This window comes from Nerophis lumbriciformis, linkage group LG15 (genome assembly GCF_033978685.3).
Source record: "Nerophis lumbriciformis linkage group LG15, RoL_Nlum_v2.1, whole genome shotgun sequence".
NCBI classification, from domain to species: domain Eukaryota; kingdom Metazoa; phylum Chordata; class Actinopteri; order Syngnathiformes; family Syngnathidae; genus Nerophis; species Nerophis lumbriciformis.
In genome coordinates this window covers 33,910,499-33,928,254 of record NC_084562.2, presented here as the reverse complement: position 1 = coordinate 33,928,254, position 17,756 = coordinate 33,910,499, and the positions used below count along the sequence as shown (strand labels likewise).

Here is a 17,756-nt window from a genome sequence, read left to right as displayed (position 1 = left end):
CTGAGGTCAAGATCGGGGGGCCATAACATCATAAAAGACTTGAGGCTGTAATTGCATGTTGCTTGTACATACTGTACACTATATATATATATATATATATATATATATATACTGTACATATATATACTGTGTGTGATTTGATAGGACTAGTTAATTAATTACTTGTTGAGTGTTCTCAACATAATTAAGAGCTTCATGTTTTATTTTTAATGACATGATATTTTAAAATGCTCATTGTTTTAGATAATTTGATGGAGGGTAAAAGGCGCCGCCGAGGAATTTCTGCGGGTCCAGACACTCCAAACCACAGCTCCTCCAGAAGCCAACGCACCCCTGGTCCCTCCAGTAAGAGAAGGCTGAGCGCCCTGGATAACGAGAGCCCGGCGGCCAAAAGGGGTCGCAAAGGTCCTGGAGCCCGACCGGGTACAAAGACATTCTCACCAAACTCTTGACTGTATTTCATTATAATATTTAATCACTCTTTTAGGTTTTTAAAAAAAAAACTTATTTACCTCTGTTTTTAATCATAACTTTGTATGTAATTACCCAGTTTTCAACGAGTTTTAACACAATCGTGTGAATGGAAATATTCATGCTTTTATTAGAAATATGTGTGTACTCACGCTACTCATCAAATGTAACATGGGAGTTTTGACAAATATTAACTGATTGATAATTTTTAATAGTTACACTGGGTACTTTTAAATAAAATGTATGATTTGTTAATGCTGCTGCTTTGGTATTATGGTTGGAAGTGGGGGTGTAACGGTACATGTATTTGGAATCAGATTTTTAGAGGCGTACCAAATTTCTTATTATAGAGATATATTATTAGTAATAAAGTTCCGATCAGTGTTTATACCTGCCAATTACGATACCGATGGTCCATGATTAGGATTGGCTGATACCAATTAAATGTAGTAACTGCACATTTTTAAATGTATTTATGATGAGTACTATTGACAGTTTAACAATATACTTTTCTATTTTATTACAATCTATTGTTTTGGCAAAACAAAGTCAATGGTACACAATAATTAAACAAAATCAAACATTTCTATGTACAACTCATTTCAGTCATTTGGATTTTTGCCCTCAAAGCCCTTCTGTGTCCAGGGAATTATTCCCTGAGTTTGTAAACATTAACAAAAAACAACAAGATAATATTTTCAGGAAATAAAAATATCGACCCAATCACTCTAGTACAGTGGTTCTTAACCTTGTTGGAGGTACCGAACCCCATCAGTTTTATATGCGCATTCACCGAACCCTTCTTTAGTGAAAAAAATAATAAAAACATGTTTTCAAATTCAAGACAAAGTTATATGTTTTTGGTAACACTTTAGTATGGGGAGCATAAGTAACAAAGACTTAATTTAGAGTTATTTGGACACTAGGTGAACATATTCTAAGTAATAAAGACTTAATTTAGAGTTATTTGGTTAGGGTTAGGGTCAGGGTTAAGGTTATAATAAGGCCATGCCGAATAAGGTATTAATAAGCACTTAATAATGACTAGTTAAGAGCCAATATGTTACTAATTTGCATGTTAATAAGCAACTAATTAATGGTGAATATGTTCCCCATACTAAAGTGTTGCTATGTTTTTTACTGGTGCATAAAATGAACCGTGCATGAACATCACCTTGTTCAAACAACAAAACCAACACAGTGCATAAACTCACAACAAATTACAGACCTGCAAACCAGTCAGCTTTTGCCGTATCCGTAATACGCCGATAGGGAGAAGTTTGTATTTACACGATGAGTCGGGTGTGTTTTGACCTCCGCCGAACTCCTGAGGCCGACTCACCGAACCCCTAGGGTTCGATTGAACCCTGGTTAAGAACCACTGCTCTAGTATCGATCATTGATACTACCTTTGATATCAACCACAGCAACGTACAGGGAAGAGGGAAAAATCTTCACCAATTTATATTTTGTTCAAAGGTATCTTGGCGGTTAGCATGCCTATTCCTGGCGTGTGTAGGGTGTGTAACATGTTTAATCTCGTCCTCCAGTGATAATAAAACTTGATAATGATACTGAAAATACTAAAAAATGCTGTTTTTTTTCCCGTAATGGAGGCTTTCTTTTATTAACTTAACGTAGCGGCTCTACACTACAGGTAAAAGCCAGTAAATTAGAATATTTTGAAAAACTTGATTTATTTCAGTAATTGCATTCAAAAGGTGTAACTTGTACATTATATTTATTCATTGCACACAGACTGATGCATTCAAATGTTTATTTCATTTAATTTTGATGATTTGAAGTGGCAACAAATGAAAATCCAAAATTCCGTGTGTCACAAAATTAGAATATTACTTAAGGCTAATACAAAAAAGGGATTTTTAGAAATGTTGGCCAACTGAAAAGTATGAAAATGAAAAATATGAGCATGTACAATACTCAATACTTGGTTGGAGCTCCTTTTGCCTCAATTACTGCGTTAATGCGGCGTGGCATGGAGTCGATGAGTTTCTGGCACTGCTCAGGTGTTATGAGAGCCCAGGTTGCTCTGATAGTGGCCTTCAACTCTTCTGCGTTTTTGGGTCTGGCATTCTGCATCTTCCTTTTCACAATACCCCACAGATTTTCTATGGGGCTAAGGTCAGGGGAGTTGGCGGGCCAATTTAGAACAGAAATACCATGGTCCGTAAACCAGGCACGGGTAGATTTTGCGCTGTGTGCAGGCGCCAAGTCCTGTTGGAACTTGAAATCTCCATCTCCATAGAGCAGGTCAGCAGCAGGAAGCATGAAGTGCTCTAAAACTTGCTGGTAGACGGCTGCGTTGACCCTGGATCTCAGGAAACAGAGTGGACCGACACCAGCAGATGACATGGCACCCCAAACCATCACCCAACCATGCACATTTTGCATTTCCTTTGGAAATCGAGGTCCCAGAGTCTGGAGGAAGACAGGAGAGGCACAGGATCCACGTTGCCTGAAGTCTAGTGTAAAGTTTCCACCATCAGTGATGGTTTGGGGTGCCATGTCATCTGCTGGTGTCGGTCCACTCTGTTTCCTGAGATCCAGGGTCAACGCAGCCGTCTACCAGCAAGTTTTAGAGCACTTCATGCTTCCTGCTGCTGACCTGCTCTATGGAGATGGAGATTTCAAGTTCCAACAGGACTTGGCGCCTGCACACAGCGCAAAATCTACCTGTGCCTGGTTTACGGACCATGGTATTTCTGTTCTAAATTGGCCCGCCAACTCCCCTGACCTTAGCCCCATAGAAAATCTGTGGGGTATTGTGAAAATGAAGATGCAGAATGCCAGACCCAAAAACGCAGAAGAGTTGAAGGCCACTATCAGAGCAACCTGGGCTCTCATAACACCTGAGCAGTGCCAGAAACTCATCGACTCCATGCCACGCCGCATTAACGCAGTAATTGAGGCAAAAGGAGCTCCAACCAAGTATTGAGTATTGTACATGCTCATATTTTTCATTTTCATACTTTTCAGTTGGCCAACATTTCTAAAAATCCCTTTTTTGTATTAGCCTTAAGTAATATTCTAATTTTGTGACACACGGAATTTTGGATTTTCATTTGTTGCCACTTCAAATCATCAAAATTAAATGAAATAAACATTTGAATGCATCAGTCTGTGTGCAATGAATAAATATAATGTACAAGTTACACCTTTTGAATGCAATTACTGAAATAAATCAAGTTTTTCAAAATATTCTAATTTACTGGCTTTTACCTGTATGTATGGAGACATAATTAGCTGCTAGCCACTTGTCAGCTGGAGTACTAAAAATAAATACAGTGTCAGCTAGGTGGGATCAGCATTTGTGATTGCCACAAAAGGCATTAATCAGCAATATTGATCACATTCTTTTTAGTGAAAATCGTCCAATACTAATTGGCGGCCGATCGGTCGGCACATTTCTCATTATTAGACATTACACTCAGCTATAACACAAGCAAAGACGTGTTACTCATTTTGACCCTTATTGAAGCACTTTTAGCATCTTTAATACACAAAGTGTATTAAACATCCTTTAATTTTTCTGTATGCTGTATATCTATTGCTATTTGTAAACATTTTATTTCTTGGATATCTTAGCATTTTAGGTTTTATTGTAAAAGCCGTGAACACCTAAGGCATTTTGTTCTCTTAATGAAAATGAATTGAATCCTGACCTCAAAAGAGAAGTACTGTAGGCGTCGAGCCGTGATCATCATGCGTACTGTTGCACCCGCTACTTGTGTGTTGATGTGTTGTTTTTTGTGCTGAGTGACTCTACTGGGACAAGTCCATCCGTCCTCCAATGCTGGTTGCCAGCTGCTTCTGACGGTGATTTGGTAATTAACAGTCATGGTGGTGGTCCACAGGTGGAGGGAAGATGGGAGTAAAGCAGAATAACTGGTGTCACTTATACAATTTCAGGGTTAACTTGTTATGATTGGGTTGGTCTGATCTTGTAGATCTTCAGACTATTCTACTGTAACATGCATGCACTGTCTGCAGGTCAGAGGGTGGCCGTGTGCAACACCTCTGGCAGTGGCACGGATCTCCCCGGTCAGTCACGTGATCCAGCAGAAAGTCATGGCCCAATGCCCCAGAACACGTCTCTCTTCATGGGCTTCGCCTTCATGCTGACGGCCTCTTCCGAGAGCGACCGACTGACAAATAAGCTAACAAGTGAAGAGGAGGAGGAAGGTGAGACTCGTCCGTTAAGTCTTCTGACTTGATTTGACAGTTTATTAATACTTTTTTTCCGAACAGATTATGTGCAGACAGGTCCTTACGACAAAGCGTACACGGAGTGTCAGCTGCAAGCAGGTGGAGGCTTTGTTTTGCCAGACTTCAATGAAGAACAGGTAATCACTCAACATGTTCACAAATCCCATTTCTATACTTGTGTTACCACGCACTCCCATAACTTATTAATACTGTACAAAAAGAAACAAATATTGATAGTATTGATACCAAGGTGAGTATAGGTTGTAGTCACCTGACACCACGTCCGGCTTGTAAATATGCAAGACTCTGAAGTGATGGGATTTTGCCTTTCTCGAAAAAAAATACCCTGTATGCTTGCGTTGTTTTAGGGCCAGGGGTCGGCAACCCAAAACGTTGAAAGAGCCATCTTGGATTAAAAATACAAAAAAAAATCTGTCTGGAGCCGCAAAAATTTAAAAGCCTTTTATAAGTGATATAATGAAGTCAACACATGATGTAAGTGTCTGTACAGGTAAAAGCCAGTAAATTAGAATATTTTGAAAAACTTGATTTATTTCAGTAATTGCATTCAAAAGGTGTAACTTGTACATTATATTTATTCATTGCACACAGACTGATGCATTCAAATGTTTATTTCATTTAATTTTGATGATTTGAAGTGGCAACAAATGAAAATCCAAAATTCCGTGTGTCACAAAATTAGAATATTACTTAAGGCTAATACAAAAAAGGGATTTTTAGAAATGTTGGCCAACTGAAAAGTATGAAAATGAAAAATATGAGCATGTACAATACTCAATACTTGGTTGGAGCTCCTTTTGCCTCAATTACTGCGTTAATGCGGCGTGGCATGGAGTCGATGAGTTTCTGGCACTGCTCAGGTGTTATGAGAGCCCAGGTTGCTCTGATAGTGGCCTTCAACTCTTCTGCGTTTTTGGGTCTGGCATTCTGCATCTTCCTTTTCACAATACCCCACAGATTTTCTATGGGGCTAAGGTCAGGGGAGTTGGCGGGCCAATTTAGAACAGAAATACCATGGTCCGTAAACCAGGCACGGGTAGATTTTGCGCTGTGTGCAGGCGCCAAGTCCTGTTGGAACTTGAAATCTCCATCTCCATAGAGCAGGTCAGCAGCAGGAAGCATGAAGTGCTCTAAAACTTGCTGGTAGACGGCTGCGTTGACCCTGGATCTCAGGAAACAGAGTGGACCGACACCAGCAGATGACATGGCACCCCAAACCATCACCCAACCATGCAAATTTTGCATTTCCTTTGGAAATCGAGGTCCCAGAGTCTGGAGGAAGACAGGAGAGGCACATGATCCACGTTGCCTGAAGTCTAGTGTAAAGTTTCCACCATCAGTGATGGTTTGGGGTGCCATGTCATCTGCTGGTGTCGGTCCACTCTGTTTCCTGAGATCCAGGGTCAACGCAGCCGTCTACCAGCAAGTTTTAGAGCACTTCATGCTTCCTTCTGCTGACCTGCTCTATGGAGATGGAGATTTCAAGTTCCAACAGGACTTGGCGCCTGCACACAGCGCAAAATCTACCCGTGCCTGGTTTACGGACCATGGTATTTCTGTTCTAAATTGGCCCGCCAACTCCCCTGACCTTAGCCCCATAGAAAATCTGTGGGGTATTGTGAAAAGGAAGATGCAGAATGCCAGACCCAAAAACGCAGAAGAGTTGAAGGCCACTATCAGAGCAACCTGGGCTCTCATAACACCTGAGCAGTGCCAGAAACTCATCGACTCCATGCCACGCCGCATTAACGCAGTAATTGAGGCAAAAGGAGCTCCAACCAAGTATTGAGTATTGTACATGCTCATATTTTTCATTTTCATACTTTTCAGTTGGCCAACATTTCTAAAAATCCCTTTTTTGTATTAGCCTTAAGTAATATTCTAATTTTGTGACACACGGAATTTTGGATTTTCATTTGTTGCCACTTCAAATCATCAAAATTAAATGAAATTAACATTTGAATGCATCAGTCTGTGTGCAATGAATAAATATAATGTACAAGTTACACCTTTTGAATGCAATTACTGAAATAAATCAAGTTTTTCAAAATATTCTAATTTACTGGCTTTTACCTGTATTAGCTATATTATCCTACTATCAAAATGACTATTTGTCGCAGGCTGACACAAATCTTCGTTGACAGAAATGTTGAAATTTATTCTACACATTTTGACAACATTGGAAAACATTAGTAAAACGCTGGCTTCTTAGGGGGTGTGATAACTCTTGTAAATGACTGGCTTAGAATGGCCAAAGGTATAGATGTGTGTGTCCAAGTTAAAGGAAATGGCGGGCTGTCTTCTTCTAGTGGATTTATAATAATCTTTGCAAGCTGGGTAACGCTCGCTGTGGTCTATAACGACACACAAACAACTATCAGAAATGCAGGCAATATTACATACGGATAATATGTCATGAGAAATGCAAATATAAATAAAATACACAGCGGACATAGGAAATTAAATGAGCTCAAATATACTTACAAGTGAGGCATAATGATGCATTATGTACATAAAGCTAGCCTAAATAGCATGTTAGGATCAATTAGCTTGCAGTCATGCACTGACCAAATATGCTTGATAAGCACTCCACACAAGTCAATAACATCGACAAAGTTCACCTGTGTGCATTCACGTACAGTATAAATGGATTGGTGGAAAAAAATGAGACAAAGAAGGAGTGGCATAAAACACATCTGCATGTAAACAAACTACGGTGAGTTCAAGGACCGCCAAAATTAGTGTGACAAAACGGCACTCGCCAAATACGCTCATCAGAGAATCATGTTTAATATAAACAGTGGGATTTCTAACAATTAGTTTGTGTCATGTTGTCCTCCTAAAGAAACCATATTAAAACAAAGATACATATTTCCCCCCCCATTTTATTCTATTTTCATACATATTTGAAAAAGCTCCAGGGAGCCACTAGGGCAGGGGTGTCGAACTCAAATACAGAGTGGGCCAAAATTTTAAACTGAACAAAGCCATGGGCCAAGGTTGAACAAATTAACCTTTTAATAGGGACCCAAACAAGTTTTGCATTAAATATTGAACAAGCAAGGCTTATATAACTTCATAGTGACATGCAAAATCGAGTTTCAAATAATAATAATAATACTTAAAAAATATCAATGGCATATCAAATACAATTTAAATAAAAATAGAATGCCTCTTTTCTATTTGCAGCCTTCTGAGGTAAATATCAACATTAACTTTTTCCACAGGCTAATAAATTAGAAAATAAAATAACAATGAATAAACCAACCATTCAGGACTTTAAACTGCTCAGTTTGCAACACACTGATCTAATCTGATGTGCCCAAGCCAGATACCTGCCATCTTTTCTTGGATGCTAGTTCATTAATGTCGGGGCTCAGGCTTTGAGCTAAGGCATTTTTCATTATCGAACAAAGGTGTTCATCAGTCATTATATCTCGTCCACCCGGACCGCAGTCTTGGGGGCGTGCTTTAAAGGCACTGCGTTTATCGTCCTCCACGAGCTGTTGTCACGTCTGCTTTTCATCCATTCCAACAATGTGCCGGCCCGATAACAAAATATGTGCGACTTCAGCACGCAGACACAAGTAAATGCAATGCATACTTGGCCAACAGCGATACAGGTTACACTGACGGTACCCGTATAAATAACTTTAACACTGTTAGAAATATGCGCCACACTGTGAATCCACACCAAACAAGAATGACAAACACATTTTGGGAGAACATCCGCACAGTAACACAACATAAACACAACAAAACAAATACCCAGAATCCCATGCAGCCCTAACTCTTCCGGGCTGCAATGTACACCCCCGCTACCACCAAACCCCGCCCCCCCAACCCCGCCCACCTCAACCGACGCACGGAGAGGGGGGGGGGTGTATATTGCAGCCCTGAAGAGTTAGGGCTGCATGGGATTCTGGGTATTTGTTTTGTTGTGTTTATGCTGTGTTACTGTGCGGATGTTCTCCCGAAATGTGTTTGTCATTCTTGTATGGTGTGGATTCACAGTGTGGCGCATATTTCAAACAGTGTTAAAGTTATTTATACGAGCACCGTCAGTGTAACCTATATCGCTGTTGGCCAAGTATGCGTTGCATTCACGTGTGTGTGCGTGCTGAAGCCGCACATATTATGTGACTGGGCCAGCATTCACTGGACTGGGTGAAAAGCGGACGTGACGATTTTTGGGAGGGGCACTGAAATTTGAGAGTCTCCCAGGAGGGTTGGCAAGTATGAGAATTAGCGGTGAATGCGGTGTTACCGCAGCACCGCCGCTGAATATAATCAGCGGGCCAGGTCTAGTGTTAATTTGATATCGCCTCAAGGGCCAAGTGAAATTAAAGCTGCAAGCAGCGTTGTTCGGGCCCGCGTATTTGGCAGGTGCTAGTCCTAAGTGTCCCAATACTTTTGTCTACTTTTAGTCTGAAGTGTCCCAAGACTTTTGTCTAGTGTACCTACCTTGTCTGCATTGTGTGGGCACGTTGGTGCTTCCTGCTTTTAAGCAGCCATCTTAAAAAAACAGCATTGCAGCAGCATCAGCGCAGCGGGTCTTTGAAGGGTCATAAAATCAAAACCGGAGCAGTTAATTAAAAAGCGCTTCTGTTGTTGTAATCACAAGGGTTCAATGTCTCTCCTGTGTTAGTTTGAAGGCGAAACGACAAACGCGCTCAGAGGAGTTTGTTTTTGAAGGAAGGTGACTGGTTTTTACAAAAAATGTGTTTTGAAGGGGGAATAGCAAACTTCCTGTTTATTTTTGCTGGGGGTAGTCAATTTATGAAATGTAGGTCTAAGTGAGACCTACGGAGAGGTTTTTGTTTCATGTCTCTCCGACCTTCCCAGTGGGAGTTACAGGCAGTTTTGTCATTTTTTTCTTCCGAGGAGCAGTTTTTTATCAGTTTTATTCAAAAATTGCTGTAGAGGGCAATTTTTAAATTTGGGGTTAGGTTTCTTTATTAGATCACAATTTTTGCCAGTCCTGATGTGTGCGTTGAGTTCGGTGAGTTTTGAAGCATGTTAAGGGGGTCAAATTACAGCTCAAAGAAGCAAAACTGACTGTTTTTAGTACTTTTTTGTCTTGAAGGGGGAATTGCCAACTTCCTGTTGATTTTAGCCCGGAGATGTACAATTATGAGAACTACCGGTAGGTCTAAGTCAGACCTACATAGAAGATTTTGTTTCATGTTTTTCCGACCTTCCTAGTGGGAGTTACAGGCAGTCTAGTTGTTTTTTTTCCTAGGGGGCGCTAGAGCGCAATTTTTATTTTTGGGGTTTGGTTTTTTTATCAAAAGGCAATTTTCGCAGGTCCTGATGTGTGGGTCAAATTTGGTGAGTTTTGAAGCATGCTAAGTGGGTCAAATTAGTGTTCAAAGAGGCGGCGGTAGAATAAAGAAAGAATAAAGAATACCGGTAATAAAACATTACAATAACAATAGGTCCTTATGTCCCATTGCGGGCCCTAATTACGCGGGCCCGCGGGCCATAATTTAACACCCATGCACTAGGGTGTCACTAAAGAGCCGCAGGTTGCAGACCCCCGTTTTAGGCTGTTGGAACCATTCAAAAACTGAAAAGAATAAAAGTTTATTCAGAGTTCCCCGAGAGATAATCAAGAAGGGCGAAAGAGTACAAGATTTTATGGAAAACGACACGAAAAGTGGCACGCACTCCGATCCAGTCGAAGAACGCAGTTAGCAGTGTGCACATTGTTAAAAGTTTGTTTGATATACTTACAGCAATTATAAATGAAAGCACATACACAACGTTGTGATCATAGTTATATTTTATCAAGACGGGGAAAAGCACGCTAACTTTGTACGCTAACTGCGCGTGCAACAGAAATAAGGCAACAAACATGGCAGTAGAGGGGAAGTTAAATCAGGAACTGCAATCTTACTCGAGCAAAATTGATGCATGATTTATTCGGGAGAATCTTGATACTAATTTCCCTGACCAAGCCACACAAGAAGAAGTTGTAGAACTTCATGCTTTTCCAAGTTTTCATCTGTTTTGTTGTGTAGAATGACATCTGGAGCACCAGATAGTTCGATATGTCTGGCAACGCGACCAACGGATAATCCTTGGGATCCCTCAACAAATCTTTATGTATTTATTAGGGCCCGCAATGGCCCATTGCAAAAGGACTCCCACAGGGAGTCCTTATGCAATGGGACATAAGGACCTATTGTTATTGTAAGGTTTTATTATTCTTTCTTTCTTTCTTCTTCCGCCGCCTCTTCGAGCACTAATTTGACCCACTTAACATGCTTCAAAACTCACCATATTTGACCCACACATCAGGACCTGCGAAAATTGCCTTTTAATAAAAAAAACAAACCCCAAAACTACGCTGCCTGTAACTCCCACTAGGAAGGTCGGAGAGACATGAAAAAACTTTTATGTAGGTCTGACTTAGACCTACATTTTTCAATTGTACATCTTCGGGCTAAAATCAACAGGAAGTTGGCAATTCCCCCTTCAAGACAAAAAAGTACTAAAAACAGTCACTTTTGCCTCTTTGAGCTCTAATTTGACCCCCTTAACATGCTTCAAAACTCACCAAACTGAACACACACATCAGGACTGGCTAAAACTGTGATCTAATGAAAAAACCTAACCCCAAATCTAAAAATTGTGCTCTACAGCAATTTTTTAATAAAACGCACAAAAAACTGCTCCTCGGATGAAAAATCTGACAAAACTGCCTGTAACTCCCACTGGGAAGGTCGGAGAGAGATGAAACAAAAACCTCTCTGTAGGTCTCACTTAGACCTACATTTCATAAATTGACAACCCCCAGCAAAAATCAACAGGAATTTTGCTATTCCCCCTTCAAAACAATTTTTTTGTAAAAACCGGTCACCTTCCTTCAAAAACGAACTCCTCTGAGCGCGTTTGTCGTTTCGCCTTCAAACTAACACAGGAGAGAGATTGAACCCTTGTGATTACAACAACAGAAGCGCTTTTTAATTAACTGCTCCGGTTTTGATTTTATGACCCTTCAAAGACCCGCTGCGCTGATGCTGCTGCGCTGCTGTTTTTTTAAGATGGCTGCTTAAAAGCAGGAAGCACCAACGTGCCCACACAATGCAGACAAGGTAGGTACACTAGACAAAAGTCTTGGGACACTTCAGACTAAAAGTAGACAAAAGTATTGGGACACTTAGGACTAGCACCTGCCAAATACGCGGGCCCGAACAACGCTGCTTGCAGCTTTAATTTTTTGCTTGTATCTGTTTAAATGGTAAGATCTAGGCCCCCTGCGTACTCAGATAGTTTTCACTCTGTTTGTTGCACAGTAGCCATATTGGTTTTGGTCACGTGACGGAATACGACCGACCCATTGGCATCGTGTCGACACCAGTGTTACGGGATTGATACTTAAGTTGTGGTTTTTAGTCTATACGTTCAGCAAATTACTCAAATTTCCTCACAGAATTCAGACGAGTGCAGCGTCTCACTTAATCCGCGCAAACTATGCATCTCTCTCTCTGCTGCTCACTCCAGTGCACTTTGCCCCTCCCTCAAATATTCAGCAAGTTGATTTTTTTTTATTGTTTTTGTGTAATTCTAGAATGAAACCCTAAAAAAAATAATGACTGAACATAATAATAACCCTTTTGTGTTATCTGTTGAAATATAAATAGTATTCCTATTTAGACTACATGCAGATTACAGTTACAGCTTTATTACTATAATTGAAATTATTTTAGATATATTACTACTTTATTTCTTAAATGTAGTAAAAAGAAAACAAGGGAATTATTTTATATCATTTTGCACTATGAGATTGTTTCATATTGTATCTAATTACTAAAATATTATTTGCATAAATAAAATATTTGTCCTGTGTTTTATCATAATAATAATCAACTAACGTAATGGTAATATTATTTCAAGTAGAATGTATCAGTATTGGATATACTAATGCTGTTGTTACTTGGTTTCGGATCGATACCAAAATTCCAGAGGGTTCCCGGTTCGATCCCCACCTTCTACCAAACTGGTCATGTCCGTTGTGTCCTTGAGCAAGACACTTCACCCTTGCTCCTGATGGGTTGTGGTTAGGGCCTTGCATGGCAGCTCCCGCCATCAGTGTGTGAATGTGTGTGTGAATGGGTTTGGTTGGTTAATTGAAACTCTTTTTAGTAGATTGCACAGTACAGTACATATTCCGTACAATTGACCACTAAATGGTAACACCCAAATAAGTTATCAACTTGTTTAATTCAATTCATGGTACAAATATATACTATCAGCGTAATACAGTCAACACACAAGTTATGTGAATGTGTAAATGTGTCAAAGCGCTTCGAGTACCTTGAATTTAGAAAAGCGCTATACAAGTATAACCCATTTACCATTTAGCTTTGTATTTATTTGGTATCAGATTGATACCGACATTTCTAGCATTACCCACCCTTAGTAAAAAAGTGTCGCTATCACTATTTGCAATACTAGCTCTGTATTTACTTGGTATTTAATTGATACCAAAACTCCAAGTATTGATTACCGTTGGTGGGGAAAAAGTATCAGTATCAAAGATACTAGTTATTAGAGATGCGCGGATAGGCAATTATTTCATCCGCAACCGCGTCAGAAAGTCGTCAACCATCCGCCATCCACCCGATGTAACGTTTGATCAGAACTGCACCCGCCCGCCATCCGCCCGTTGTTATATATCTAATATTAATTTAAAAAAAAAAAAAAAAAAGGGTGAAAACTACGCGAATTGCACCTTGTGCAGACAAGATTTTTCGATCGGACACGGAGGAATTAGCGATGTAAAAGACCACGTTGGGACAAAAAAACACAAGTCTAATGCCGTTGCTAGCGATACAAGTGGAAAACTTTCAACGTTTTTCGTCGCCCAAACAGATTCTTTGGATGTGATAAATGCCGAAGTTTTATTTACGGAGGCAATAATTGAGCATGGACTTCCAATCGCACTGGCTGATCACATGGGACAGTTAATAATGTAATGCAACCTTTAAAAATCATTACGCGGTGATCGCGATCCCAAAAATAAACTTTTCTTGCATGATAATGTCCAGAAAAATTCGCTTTATATTACTATAGAGTCCTTTTAACGAATGAGTTTGATGGTTTATCACAAACCTTAAATGAAAGAAGTCCTTTGTTCTCCTGCACCATGCATGCGCAATCCTGTCGGCTGTATTTCACAGCACGACATACTGTTAAAAGTGTTTATACTATTTATACTTTCAATTAACAAATTGAAGTCTTGTGAAAGGTTGACAGGATAACTGGCATTAACTGTCAAAATAATTTCAAACTATTGAAGTTAGCTTACAGAATAAACATGTCAATCAACCCATATGATTTTTGCTGTAATATTTTTGTTTTGAAAAGTCACTGTGACTGATAGAAAAGTGATGGTTTTAGCAACATTTTAACCTGTCTGAATGCTAATAGTCATTTTGCGTCGGGGGGCGAAGCCCTGAACCCTCCACCAGGACTTTGTCCTGGACCTACCGGGGCCTGCGGCCCTTGGACCCTGGCTACTAGGTTTTTCTGATTTAAAAGTTGGCAGGTATGGTGAGGTTATAAAGCTTTTGCCTGTTAAAGAAAGGAGACTGATCCAATGCACAGACAGGTAAGCTGCTTACCTGCTGCGCGTGACGCCGGCCGCGGCGAAAGCGGACGAGGCGGGGTGTCGGTGCGGTGGGCGCGGTAGTGACCCTGGACGTGCGTCGGGCCCTTCTCGCGGATCGCCTCAGCTACGGCTCCCGGTGGGGCCCTCTCGGGGGAAGGGGCCTCGGTCCCGGACCCCGGCGAGGCGTCCCTTCTCCGCTCCGTAAAAGTGTCCATCTCTTTTCTTTTCTTCTGTTGTGGCATATGCAGCAGGTGCCTGCTCGTTTTTCGTATGTGGGTAACATTTAACTATGTATATATATTTCCGAATTGGTTTAACTGCCACCCGCAAAAAAAACAAAAAAAACCTCATCTAATTAATCCGCCCGACCCAACCCGCGAGCGGATAAAATCTTATTTTTTTTAATTTCATCCGCCCGATCCGCGGATAATCCGCGGTTGTGTCCGCAAACCGCGCATCTCTACTAGTTATATATTTATCCAGTATCAGCGTGATACCAAAATTCCCAGTATTGCCCACCCTCAGTGGAAAAAAGTGTCAGTATCAGTAATGGCGATAGTATCTCTGTATTTACTAGGTATTGGATTGATACCCAAAATCCTCAGTATTATCCGCCCTTAGTGGTACGACTCTTCTGAGTGTTAAAGAGAAGAAAAGAAATTAAACATTGTAAAATGCACAGGAAGAGGAGGATGAATCAAGCTGCTCAAACACCGTGACCATCATCAAGGATGTAGAATCTTATATGTGAACGGAATCTTTAAACATATGAAAGAATCTGCCCCCTATGAACATGGACTGTGACAACTAAGCAACGTAGTGGTCTCATTATTGACACTTTCTCCTTCCAATTAGCCTGCTTTTTTATTAGTAGTATACAGGTAAAAGCCAGTAAATTAGAATATTTTGAAAAACTTGATTTATTTCAGTAATTGCATTCAAAAGGTGTAACTTGTACATTATATTTATTCATTGCACACAGACTGATGCGTTCAAATGTTTATTTCATTTAATTTTGATGATTTGAAGTGGCAACAAATGAAAATCCAAAATTCCGTGTGTCACAAAATTAGAATATTACTTAAGGCTAATACAAAAAAGGGATTTTTAGAAATGTTGGCCAACTGAAAAGTATGAAAATGAAAAATATGAGCATGTACAATACTCAATACTTGGTTGGAGCTCCTTTTGCCTCAATTACTGCGTTAATGCGGCGTGGCATGGAGTCGATGAGTTTCTGGCACTGCTCAGGTGTTATGAGAGCCCAGGTTGCTCTGATAGTGGCCTTCAACTCTTCTGCGTTTTTGGGTCTGGCATTCTGCATCTTCCTTTTCACAATACCCCACAGATTTTCTATGGGTCTAAGGTCAGGGGACTTGGCGGGCCAATTTAGAACAGAAATACCATGGTCCGTAAACCAGGCACGGGTAGATTTTGCGCTGTGTGCAGGCGCCAAGTCCTGTTGGAACTTGAAATCTCCATCTCCATAGAGCAGGTCAGCAGCAGGAAGCATGAAGTGCTCTAAAACTTGCTGGTAGACGGCTGCGTTGACCCTGGATCTCAGGAAACAGAGTGGACCGACACCAGCAGATGACATGGCACCCCAAACCATCACCCAACCATGCAAATTTTGCATTTCCTTTGGAAATCGAGGTCCCAGAGTCTGGAGGAAGACAGGAGAGGCACAGGATCCACGTTGCCTGAAGTCTAGTGTAAAGTTTCCACCATCAGTGATGGTTTGGGGTGCCATGTCATCTGCTGGTGTCGGTCCACTCTGTTTCCTGAGATCCAGGGTCAACGCAGCCGTCTACCAGCAAGTTTTAGAGCACTTCATGCTTCCTGCTGCTGACCTGCTCTATGGAGATGGAGATTTCAAGTTCCAACAGGACTTGGCGCCTGCACACAGCGCAAAATCTACCCGTGCCTGGTTTACGGACCATGGTATTTCTGTTCTAAATTGGCCCGCCAAGTCCCCTGACCTTAGACCCATAGAAAATCTGTGGGGTATTGTGAAAAGGAAGATGCAGAATGCCAGACCCAAAAACGCAGAAGAGTTGAAGGCCACTATCAGAGCAACCTGGGCTCTCATAACACCTGAGCAGTGCCAGAAACTCATCGACTCCATGCCACGCCGCATTAACGCAGTAATTGAGGCAAAAGGAGCTCCAACCAAGTATTGAGTATTGTACATGCTCATATTTTTCATTTTCATACTTTTCAGTTGGCCAACATTTCTAAAAATCCCTTTTTTGTATTAGCCTTAAGTAATATTCTAATTTTGTGACACACGGAATTTTGGATTTTCATTTGTTGCCACTTCAAATCATCAAAATTAAATGAAATAAACATTTGAATGCATCAGTCTGTGTGCAATGAATAAATATAATGTACAAGTTACACCTTTTGAATGCAATTACTGAAATAAATCAAGTTTTTCAAAATATTCTAATTTACTGGCTTTTACCTGTATTTGATGTATTTCACATACAATAAATGACGTAGGTATCCATTCAGGTATAATTTAGCAATGAGTTCAGACTAACACTAATATGTCATTTACGACGCCATGGAGGACCACCTGTACTATTAAGCCCCCTCATGTAGTCCTGATCCCATATCTCCTCCACAGTGTAAGGCCGCCTACCAGAGTTTGCTGATAGCGGACCAGCACTGCCGCACCAGGAAGTACGTGCTGTGCCTGGCCAGCGGTGTGCCGTGTGTTTCACACATTTGGGTCCGAGACTGCTGCAACGACAACAAGCTGCTCAACTACAGAAACTATCTGCTGCCTGCCGGCATGGGACCAGATGATGGCGTTGTAGAATGGTAAATATAAATCTATAATATACAAAACTCAAAACCAGTGAAGTTGGCACGTTGTGTAAATGGTAAATAAACACAGAATACAATGATTTGCAAATCCTTTTCAACCTATATTCAATTGAATAGACTGCAAAGACAAGACACTTTTAACGTTCGAACTTGAAAACTTTATTTTTTGCAAATATTAGCTCATTTGGAATTTGATGTCTGCAACATGTTTCAAAAAAGCTGGCACAAGTGGCAAAAAAGACTGAGAAAGTTGAGGAATGCTCATCAAACACTTACCCGTATTTTCCGCACCATAAGGCGCCCTGGGTTAAAAGCCGCGCCTTCAATGAACGGCATATTTCAAAACTTTGTCCACCTATAAGCCGCCCGGTGTTGTAAGCCGCATCTAACTGCGCTAAAGGAATGTCAAAAAAACAGTCAGATAGGTCAGTCAAACTTTAATAATATATTAAAAACCAGCGTTCTAACAACTCTGTTCACTCCCAAAATGTACGCAAATGTGCAATCACAAACATACGTATATCAACATGGACAAAGCTGCGTGAAAAAAGCCACCCGGCCTCTTCGCGAAAACTTAAACTTACCT

General features: G+C 40.7%; 1 protein-coding gene across 9 annotated transcripts in view; it reads left to right on the top strand.

Moving 5' to 3' along the window:
• tp53bp1 (tumor protein p53 binding protein, 1) overlaps positions 1 to 17,756 on the top strand; it is a 118,352-nt gene that overhangs the window by 87,631 nt on the left and 12,965 nt on the right. For all 9 annotated transcript variants that reach the window (XM_061975089.1, XM_061975095.1, XM_061975091.1 and 6 more), the window contains 4 exons: positions 244 to 423; positions 4,483 to 4,674; positions 4,741 to 4,835; positions 16,968 to 17,164. In XM_061975089.1, coding sequence (XP_061831073.1) covers positions 244 to 423; positions 4,483 to 4,674; positions 4,741 to 4,835; positions 16,968 to 17,164 — 664 coding nt within the window. The remainder of the gene's footprint in view (positions 1 to 243; positions 424 to 4,482; positions 4,675 to 4,740; positions 4,836 to 16,967; positions 17,165 to 17,756) is intronic.